The sequence below is a fragment of the Fusarium tjaetaba genome, assembly GCF_013396195.1.
Source record: "Fusarium tjaetaba strain NRRL 66243 chromosome Unknown NRRL66243_c0000239, whole genome shotgun sequence".
Taxonomy (NCBI): Eukaryota; Fungi; Ascomycota; class Sordariomycetes; order Hypocreales; family Nectriaceae; genus Fusarium; species Fusarium tjaetaba.
In genome coordinates, this window is record NW_023501435.1 from 320736 (window position 1) to 331143 (window position 10408).

Genomic DNA, 10408 nt, shown 5'->3' on the forward strand with positions numbered 1-10408 from the left:
CTTCAGTGCTCTAGTGTCCCATTCATCTGTCACCATATGCTTAGAATACGTTCCTTGACAGTGACAAGTCAATGATATCAAGACCAGTTCCGTGTTACCTACCACAATTAGTCCCATACAATGTGATAGCATACAAGTGGTACAAGATGGCAAAATGAAACAATAGCAACCACAATTGATCCGCAACAGTCTAGTAACAAGGCAGTCTTGATCAAGACACCAAAACCGTACTGGCGGTTGCATTCTCGTCAGCTTCCTTCTCCTCACCACTGTTCTCAAGGGCTGTGTCCACGTCCTCAATGACTTGACGACCACTGAAGTTCTTCATATAGGCCTCTGCCTTGGCTCTCACGGGAATTGCATACCAGTCCGGTTGCATACGTAAAGCAGCCAGAATGGTTCCCGTGCCAGGAATCACAACATGCCCACTACGCCCTGTGAGAACCTGCCTAACCACTGCATCGGCCACCGACTCGGGTGCAAGTGGTGGCATCAAGAAGTCGGTGTTTTGGTAGTATCCTTTGAAAAGAGCAGTGTTGGTGGGACCTGGGTGGACGATTACAGTCCTGACCTTGGGCGCATTATATCTGGTAGTCAACTCAGCGGTCAAGCCTTCGTGGAAAGCCAAAGCAGCTGCTTTTGAAGCACCATAGTCTACCAGGTTAGGTATTGTCAACCAGCTCGCATAAGATGTCAATGTCACAACCATGCCGTGGTTTTTAGCGACCATATCAGGAACAAATGTCTTTGCTATCCAAAAGGGCGCAAAGGTGTTGACGTCAAAGGTGAAGCGGATATCGCTGGGCTGAGACTCCAAGATAGTCTTGCCCCTGACAACTCCAGCCACATTGATAACCACGGTCGGATGTCCCACCTCAGCTCTAATTTTTTCGGCGACCGCCTCGACGTTTTCGGGCGATCGTAGGTCGCATTGAAAGTAGTGCACGTTGGCCGCTATTGGGTGTGAAGTCAGCCTCCTCTTCCTATCCTGAGCCTGAGCTGGGGGTCAGATGTAAGAAGACAACATACAAACTTCGAAGGACATGGGCTGAACATCAAGAACGACAACTTTGACGCCCATTTCCTCAAACAGCTTCACGATTCGCCCCCCAATACCTCCCGCACCACCTGTTACGAGAACAACTTCGCGCTTCCAGTCATACTTGTCGTCAGCCCAGTTGTTTCTCGTCTTATCGGACCACCATCCGCTGGCCCATCGCGCCAGAGCAACGTAGAATAGCGTTTTGAGGTGGCTGGAGGCGTTAGGATGGAGAATTGATAGATCTTGACCCTTCTTGGTGAGGCGAGCAAATAGCACGAGTGGAAATAGGAGAGCTGGGTTGAGAGCAGTCTGACGAACGAGTCGTAATACAACGTCAGCGCAAAAGCCTTCTCGTGGGATGAGTCCTTGATGGATCGGCATGATGGCGTTTGCGTCTGGTGTAAGTCAATATTTTTTTGATCAGATTACACCGAGATACGACTACTTTTTCATATGGAAAACAGACAGTGCACAGGTCCAGGAGAGCAGCTCAAGTACTCGAACGACGCACTTTGCGCCCCGGATGCGCATAGGCATCTCTTATGGAAGGGGAATGGGCTTGATGCATGGTTCTCATGATGGAGCATGCAAACCGAGGTTCTTTTCCACGAACAGCTACCAACTCGCTGCTCGCTGCAGTAGTTAACAGGGATGAGGAATCCGGGGTAATACTCGAAGAGCTATTCGTCAGGGTTCTCGTAGCAGCTCCTACCGAACAACACCTTTGCTTGCGCCAAGCTGGACTATCATGAGTTAGCCATTGTTGTGGATTGTTCCTCGGCATCATGATGACCCCGCAATTCGATCGCCTTGTAAAGCCATGCTGAACGGGGATGGTTCCTTAATTGGCATGGTAGATGATGGTTGACATGGCGATTTGGTAACCTGCATTGGTTAGTGGGATTTGAAGATGTGCAACAACCCAAGACGAGGTGTTTCAACTTTCACGCTCAGACTTTGGGACTGTGATTTATTATGGCGTCTGAACGAATAATGGATTACTGGAACAGGTTGCCGGAATACGATACACTATATGAAAGAGCTTGCACTTAAGTGTAAGTTGGGGGGTATCAGAATGTTAAAGGGCTACCTAGTCAAGATCGTTCACAATTAAATCGCCACGAACAAGCTCACCAATCCAGCATATACCGCCAGCTTCGAATCTAGGTCAGATCCCTTCGAATCCTCACCACTGGCTTCAAGCTCGGTCGAGTCACCTGGCGCAAACAAAACGCCCACTTCATTAGCTGCCTCTGCGTCGATTTCTTCGGGCGAGAGTATATCATTCGATAGCTCAGCGCAAGACGGCCGATCACCATCTTCAGGAATCAAGTTGGTGACATTGATCGGAACATCGAAGATGGTGTAGTGGTCATCGCCGTTGAGCCTAAAATTTTGTCGGATGGAAATCTGGGCATATTGTCAGAACATATTCTGATAAAGGGGATAGAAGTAGGTATTGCTCACGTTATAAACGCCACGGTCACTATCTCCTTCAGGTTTTCCATCGCCAACGAGGCAGTCAGGCCACAACCAGTTGATATGCTTGACCGTGCTGCCTGGTTCTTGGGCCATGATCTCGCCGAGACTTACATTATTAGCGGTCGCCGTTCCATTGGAGATGGTCAAGTTGCGACCTGTCATGTAACTGTAGAGGAACATTTCGATACTGAAGATCTGGTTATCGTCATCTTCGTCATATGGTGGCAACGGCAGCTTGCCGTTGGCGGTCACGTCTATAGCCACGTGTAACGTATCTTGTATCAACAATGTTATTATGGTGAAGCTATCGTCGGCGGTGTAATGCCAACTTACCTCCTCCAAGCGGCGTGTTCGGTTGAGGGGCATCCAGCACCACAAAACCAGGTGTAAAGATCTGGCCATTAGAAATCGTAAAGTTCAGTCCCAGCGCGCGCCCAGCCATGAGCAGCACGGCTGTCAGTTGTTGCTTCGATGATAGCATTATTTGGTAAGTAGGTAAGTAGGTAGGTAGGCAGTATCAAGTATAGGTACTCGACAAGTCCTAGCAAAATTGAGGTGTGAGAAAAGGTAACGGCAACAACAAATTTACCATCGCGGGAAGTACGGCACAGGAACCAAAATGACTACATCTTCTTTTTGAAACCGGAAATTGGGCTTGGCCGAGCATCCAATACAGCTGCAAAATCCTTGGGAGATGTTTGAGGACGGGGGCTTGGTCCTTGATTAAAGTAAGATTACAAGGGTATTTATTTTACCAGTATATGAGGCTAAGAATATAGATAATCGGGATGAATGATTGTTTCTCAGTCTTTTATCTTGAACTGATGGCATTCCGAGTTCGTTCTGGGACTTGCTTGGCAATAAAAAGCATTGATTCATAAAGATCAGTTATGCAATATGATAACTAATCGTTCAACCATTTGTATTGTTGCACTGCATTCATTATGAGGGGATGTTTCAGAATCAACTTGACAGGGATTCAATAATCATGGAAATTTAAGATGCATCCCCGGCTCAAGAAAAGAAATACTGTGTAAAGCCCAAGAATCAAGAATGCGAAATATACAATGTTGGCTTTTCGAGATGGAATTCCCACCTCAGTCACCAACGCGCAGCGGAATTACTTCCTTGAGTGCCACTTAGGAGCCAATGAATCGCTAGAGTGTCGGGGCATTCACTGGCGGAGCCCCCCGTAGCCAAGAGCTAAGAACCACCAACACCGCCTACTCAGAGCAAAAGATCCTCTTGAGTTACCAAATTGGCGGCTGTGGAGCTCTTTTCCTTTATCGTGACAGAAGATATCTCACGATAGGAGAGTCATTGGCTTCTAAAGGTGATCGCTAATAGATGTGATCCGAGGCTCTTGTCATTGCCAACTCTAGCGCTAACTCAAGTTGTCAGGTCAGTTCCTACAACCCCTCCTCTCAGTAAAGGTGATCGATCAGCTTCAAAAACATCGAATCTTGATTCAGACACGTCGTTTTTTGCCCATCTTGAATTCCAGGGACTCCAGCCCGCCCTTGCTCATCGGTGTACACTCAGTACAGTATATCCAATATGCGGCTGTCAAGTCTCATCGCCCGGCACGGCTCCGTCCTTCGGCGCTGTTCCGGAGCCGCATCTCGGCCGGGCTGTTCTTATTCTCAACGCCGCCTCATGAGCTCCTCCTTGGCTGGTATCAAGGACTTGCTCAAGATCTCGGACGAGATTACAGATGCTGTTGCCACCAACAAACCCATCGTTGCACTTGAGTCAACTATCTACACTCACGGAGCTCTTGGCAATGAACTTGCTCTCCAACATTCAGATCTTGTCCGCAGTAGTGGAGGTATTCCCGCCATCATCGCCATTGTTGATGGCGTTCCTACTGTTGGAGCAACGGCATCTGACATCCTTCGCATGATTGAGAGCGGAAACGCTGTTAAAGCATCCAGGAGAGATATTGCCTACCTTGCGGGAATGGTAAGTCAAGTCCGGTACTGATTTTGGTCATACCTCGTCCGTGTAGCATTGTATCCATAAATTGGTCAACATATTTGATATACATGGGCTGTAAGGCTGACTGAAATTTGCTTCAGGGTTTGACAGGACAGAACATTCACGGCGGCACCACCATATCAGGGACTATGTTGCTCGCCAGGCTTGCAGGCATTCGAGTATTTGGTACTGGTGGCCTCGGCGGCGTTCACCGTGGAGGCCACGACTCAATGGACGTTTCTGCTGATCTCACTGAACTTGGCCGAACACGGGTCGCTGTCATCAGTAGCGGTTGCAAGGGTTTCCTTGATATTCCCAGGACGCTGGAATTCCTCGAGACCCAGGGTGCTCATGTGTCGACCTTTGCAGACGGGCGATCTGGAAAGATTGATTTCCCAGCTTTTTGGGCTCGTGATAGCGGCATCAAGAGTCCTTCTGTTGTTCACACTGAGAAGGAGGCAGCTGCTATCATTCTGGCCCAGGAGAAGCTTGGGATCGAGTCAGGCTTGCTCTTTGCCAACCCAATACCGGAGGAATTTGGCATTCCCGCGCCTGAGATGCAGGCCTACATCGAGCAGGCTGTCAGGGAGGCCAATGAGAAGGGTTTCACTGGCAGCGCCAACACTCCGTATATCCTGGGTAGGCTCAAGGAGCTCACAGGAGAGAAGGCCGTTATCGCCAACAAGGCGCTGGTAACGTCCAACATCACCCGGGCCACCAACATCGCTGTCGAACTCTCAAAATTGTTGTCTTCTGGTTCCGGGCCAGGCAAGACTTTGTAAGTGCAGCGGTGAATGGTGTCGGACGTAAATCTAATCGTAGCTATAGCAATTCATATTCTGCCGCTTCATCTGCACCTGCATCTCCTGCTCCTAATGAGCTCAAGGCGCCAGAAGTAGTGTCTGACAATAAGGTCGATATCCTTGTCGCTGGCTCTGTCGCTGTTGATCTGAGTTGTGACTATGCCCCAAAGTCGGGTGACCCTTCACCCGTCCTCCACACCTCGAATCCATCTAGTATCAGCCAGTCAATCGGAGGTGTCGGCCATAATGTAGCTCTCGCTGCCCACTCTGTAAGCAAACATGCTCGAGTACGGCTCTGTAGCATGGTTGGTGATGACGTGTAAGTGTCCCCTCGTATCAAGATCTCACCCTCACTGACGTGCTGTAGTGCTGGCAAGACCATTCTTAATGGACTCAAAGCCTCCGGCCTTGACACCACCTACATTCGACAACTAGGCCATGAATACCACGGCTCTAATAGAACGGCTCAGTATGTTGCTGTCAACGATGCAAACAAGAATCTAGTTATGGCTATGGCCGACATGGGCATCTTCACAAACCACTCTTTTCCCGAATATTGGATGTCTGCCGTCCGGGGAACCAAGCCCAAGTGGTTGGTAGTGGATGGTAATTGGAGCGAGAAAGATATTCGAGCATGGCTCAAGGCTGGCCAAGACCAAGACTGCAAGATTGCATTCGAACCAGTATCGACAGCCAAATCTATGAACCTTTTCTGTTCTCAGAAAGGGCATCCGAAACTTAGAGTCTTCCCTAGGCCCACGATAGATATCGCCTCTCCCAACAGCTACGAGCTGGCAGCCATGTACTCCGCAGCTCGCGATAACGGCTACTTTGAGGCACCAGAGTGGTTCGATATCATCGATGCCTTTGGCATGCGAGGTGCCCGAGATCGGTTTATTAAGATGACTTCAGCCGAGCTGACTGACGCTGGTGTTCCTGTTCAGTCTGTTCAACTACTTCCTTATATTCCGACTATTGTGACGAAACTTGGTCCTCAAGGTGTTCTCCTGACCACTATCCTCCCAAAGGATGATCCCCGTCTGAAGGATCCTGACTCCGAAGAGTACATCCTTGCTCGCTCGCTGAGCGACCACCCCAGCGTTGGTGGGCTCTATATGCGACTATTCTCTGCGGCTGAAAAGGTTCAGAACATTGTATCTGTCAACGGTGTTGGAGATACCTTCTTTGGTGTTTTAATCTCTGGATTAGCTCAGGGTGGAAAAGTCGAAAACCTCATTGATGTTGCACAAGCTGGCTCATGTTTAACACTCAAGTCTCCTGAGTCAGTGAGTCCTGATCTACACAGGCTCGAGAGTGTGTTGGCACAGGCAGCAGCAGAATAGCGGGAGAAGGACGATTGAATACCCTAAGTTGATTTTACTCTTTCTTCTGTTCTAGATTTCCTTGCAATTCCTAGCATCTGTGCTCCTGGAAGCCTGTAAAGACCACTGTGAGCTCGCCAAGCTCATCATTGAGGCGCATTCCTGGGTAATCTTATTATCAATGTCAACTTTCTAGGAATATTTCAGCCTCGGTCAATCTTCCGTATGATTGGTCACTGCGCCACTAGTGTTAAAGTCAGAGAGCCAATTGTAGAGTATCGCGTGCGCAAGGCTGCGCTGGCCCTCTAAAAAAATTCCATGACCATAAACATTTCCAAACCAGAAACCGCAAAGCTTACTCCAGTGAGCCGAAAGACAACAATGGCGCCACCACAAGACGAAGAGATGTTAGATCCCTCATCTTCCTCCTCCTCGGAGAATGAATCTCAATTTGACTCCGAAGATGAAGTTCCTCAAAAGAAACCAACCATTGCGCTCTACGATAAAGATTCGGACGAGGAAGAGTTGGAGCGACTTGTTCTAGGTAATAAGGCAGGCTTCCGAGCGCAATTGTTCAAAGACGATGGAATTTTTGATAGCAGCTGGGACGCGGAGGGTAAGGAACTTCAGCTTGTCGAGCAAGATCCTGGGCTGGAGGAAATCGACGACGCGGACCTGTTCATGTTCGACACGGGTACTGGAACAGGCGCTGCAGAGGTCACAAAGGCAGCAAAGCCCACTGATGGAAACGCTCCTGTATGGGAGGATAGCGACGACGATAGACTGGCCATTTCCCTGGCTGGAGCCACTCGGTTACGAAAGCTGCGAAAGACGGAGGCCGAGGATCTTGTGAGCGGAACAGAGTACAGCAGAAGGTTGCGACAACAGTACCTCCGACTCAATCCCCTTCCAACGTGGGCGCGCGAGGCAGATGGGCGACCTAGCAAGCGAAGGCGATCCTCTGCGGCGTCTGACTCTTCAGCAGACAGCGAATCCGACCCTGAGATTTCTGCTCAGCCTCTTGAGAAGTTCCTTCGCGACGTCAACAGTCTGGCCGGGGCTGGATCGACCAAGAAGAGGCGCTTGCGACCTGAAGTCATTGACATCCAACGCACACGAGAGATTCCAGACAAGCACAAGGCGCCTGTCGCCAATCTTTCCTTCCACCCCGAGTTCCCGGTCCTCCTTTCCTCCAGCACCGCTTCTGTCCTCTACCTCCACCACATCGCGCCAGCCGCTCATCCTACACCCAATCCTCAATTGACTTCAGTACAAGTCAAGCAAGTCGATGTTCGAAGGGCCGAGTTCTTGTACCCTCGGGGCGACAAGGTGTTCTTCGCTGGCCGACGAAAATACTTCCACCACTGGGATCTCAAATCAGGAACGGTGCAAAAGACGGCTCAGATCCTTGGTCACAGGCTCGAGCACAAGACCATGGAGCGATTCAAACTCAGCCCATGCGGTCGATACATGGCTATTGTTGCATCTACCAGAAAGGGAGGCGGTATCATTAACGTTCTGAACACGACATCTATGCAGTGGATTTCGGCTGCCAGACTGGCTAGTCAGAATGGCATTGCAGACTTTGCTTGGTGGAGCACTGGAAACGGTATGACTATCCTTGGTCGAGATGGTCAGGTTGGCGAGTACAGCATGGAGAGCCGCTCGTTCTTGGGAATATGGCATGATGAGGGTTGTGTTGGTGGTATTGTCCTCGGTCTCGGCGGACATCAGGGTCCAGCTGTCCTGGGCGATGATCGGTGGGTCGCTGTAGGTTCTAACAGTGGCATCACCAACATTTACGATCGGAACGAGCTTGTCGTACTCAGGTCGGAGGATGTATCTATCAAAGAGCGGCCAACACCTGCAAGAGTCTTCGAGCAGCTTGTCACGCCCATTACACATATTGCTTTCTCGCCAGATGGTCAGCTCATGGCTTTCGGAAGCCAACATAAGAAGGACGCTTTGCGCCTTGTGCATCTACCAACCTGCACCGTGTACCGTAATTGGCCTACGGAACAGACACCCCTTGGAAGAATCACTGCAGTCGCGTTTGGGAATCAGAGTGACTTGTTGGCGGTTGGTAATGACACAGGGAAGATCAGGCTTTGGGAGATAAGGAGTTAGATATTTAATGGACAAAAAACGGCGCATGGCTATCTGCAATCAATATCCTCTCATCCCATTGATGACCTGTCCAGTATCCAATATCATATCTTGTGTCTGATCCTTCTCCAACGGACAGACATGGGTCAGTTGAACATGTGCTTCAACAGCGTCCGAAGTGGGCTACCCTTGGGCAGCTGGCGTCGGGGGAAGAAAGCTCCCCTCTTGCGCGTCCAGACAATAAGTTCCTTTCTACTCTTGAAGAGTTTGACATCATCGGGCCTGTTCTCACATTGCAAGAACTGCTTAATGTTGACGTTGATGCTCTTGAGCGCCTACAGTAAATCAGCATCTGGAAGATATCACGGGTATCTGACAACTGACGTCTCGGCATTTGGTCTTGCTAGGAAGATTATTCGGTAGGCCTAGATCGGCACAAAGTCGCTGAAAGTCTTGTAAGGTGCCTTTCTTGAAGTAATCGTTCCACTGGTCCAAGAGGTTCGCATGTTTGCTACTGGATTTAGACGAGTTGGAGGGGGTGAGGACGATGACACTGGAGCGATCAACTAGATCACAGTCTGAATCTTCATCAAGGGATCGATTCATGACTTAGATGGGAATATCGTGTTCAAGTTGGGTGAAAAGGGGTTGTGCTGACTTGTTGGTGACTTATGAGCCAGTTCATACGACAGGAGAGTATGAAGGAATTGATATGTTTATATTCTTGGGATAACATATATAAAGGCCTCCAATGTTATTAACCAGATCAAAGGGACATTGTGACTAGTCCAGTAACGCATATGTGAATAGCCTGGCAACATCCACTCAAGTTACTTGAAAGGCGTAACTGCAGGCTGCCGTCTGCCCATGACGCAGTTATCCGCTACGGACGGCCTTCACTATTCCACATTCCCTTGTTCACTTCCAAACCAGCTTCTGTGTTATATATTATTCATATACATAGACATTAGGGGAGAAAGAATACCGAGGCTAGACATAAGGCAACACATGGTGTTTTCCAAACACAACCACGACAAAGGCTTTATACACTACACCTGAAAACACAATAACCTTGACAATCTGGCTATACTTCATGCCAGGTATCCAGAGGTTCACGTAGGAAGAGCACAGCAAATTTAATTAAGGATGGAAGAAATAAAATCACTAACTTTTATCACCTCTCGATAGGTAGTCTACCTAATCCTACACAAGCTCCATTTGTAAGGTGATGAACCTCACTCATCTCGACTTTCATTTTCAAGAGGTCCCCCCTGCTCAACCTCCTTTCTTTTCTTACCAACATTTGTTCCTTGCCCTAGATCAATGGTGGGGGATGTAATTCGGGTGGTCTTGACCATGGGAATCTTGAACGGTTCATTGACATCACCAACTCTGATCGCTGACTTGTAGCGGTCTGGAATAGGAGCGGGCTTATTTATATCTTCTGCTGGAAATATCTTTACTCCAGTATAAGTGATTAGGCGTAAGCTGGGAGCAAAAACAATCTCAGCCTTAGTTAGGTAAGGGACTTGGGGAGATGGCTTATACTGGCTGTATCTGATGTTGAGAGCGGCTATCTTGACATGACGCTGCCTTTGTAGATTATTGCGAAAGGTCTTTGATTTTGGCTTGGAGTGTTTATCCCAGCACCCAGTGGCTCAGAGGAAGTCCAGCAC

General features: G+C 49.0%; 4 protein-coding genes across 4 annotated transcripts; 2 read left to right on the plus strand and 2 right to left on the minus strand.

The window, feature by feature from the left end:
• Positions 1–211: 211 nt before the first annotated feature.
• On the minus strand, positions 212–3005 carry FTJAE_10385 (retinal short-chain dehydrogenase reductase; the record flags this gene model as incomplete). The annotated part of the gene is made up of 6 exons (XM_037343221.1): positions 212–954; positions 1030–1437; positions 1755–1785; positions 2177–2452; positions 2510–2778; positions 2858–3005. The coding sequence occupies 6 exons, from the start codon at positions 3003–3005 to the stop codon at positions 212–214; spliced, it is 1875 nt and encodes a 624-aa protein (XP_037202647.1).
• Positions 3006–4081: 1076 nt separating this feature from the next.
• FTJAE_10386 (carbohydrate kinase contains domain protein) lies at positions 4082–6647 on the plus strand (the record flags this gene model as incomplete). The annotated part of the gene is made up of 4 exons (XM_037343222.1): positions 4082–4486; positions 4603–5279; positions 5330–5623; positions 5672–6647. 4 exons carry the CDS (start codon positions 4082–4084, stop codon positions 6645–6647), a joined length of 2352 nt encoding a protein of 783 aa, XP_037202648.1.
• Positions 6648–7007: 360 nt separating this feature from the next.
• Positions 7008–8753, plus strand: FTJAE_10387 (u3 snoRNP-like protein; the record flags this gene model as incomplete). Its single annotated transcript, XM_037343223.1, has 1 exon — positions 7008–8753. One exon carries the CDS (start codon positions 7008–7010, stop codon positions 8751–8753), a length of 1746 nt encoding a protein of 581 aa, XP_037202649.1.
• Positions 8754–8878: 125 nt separating this feature from the next.
• On the minus strand, positions 8879–9338 carry FTJAE_10388 (uncharacterized protein; the record flags this gene model as incomplete). The annotated part of the gene is made up of 2 exons (XM_037343224.1): positions 8879–9067; positions 9117–9338. The coding sequence occupies 2 exons, from the start codon at positions 9336–9338 to the stop codon at positions 8879–8881; spliced, it is 411 nt and encodes a 136-aa protein (XP_037202650.1).
• Positions 9339–10408: the final 1070 nt, after the last annotated feature.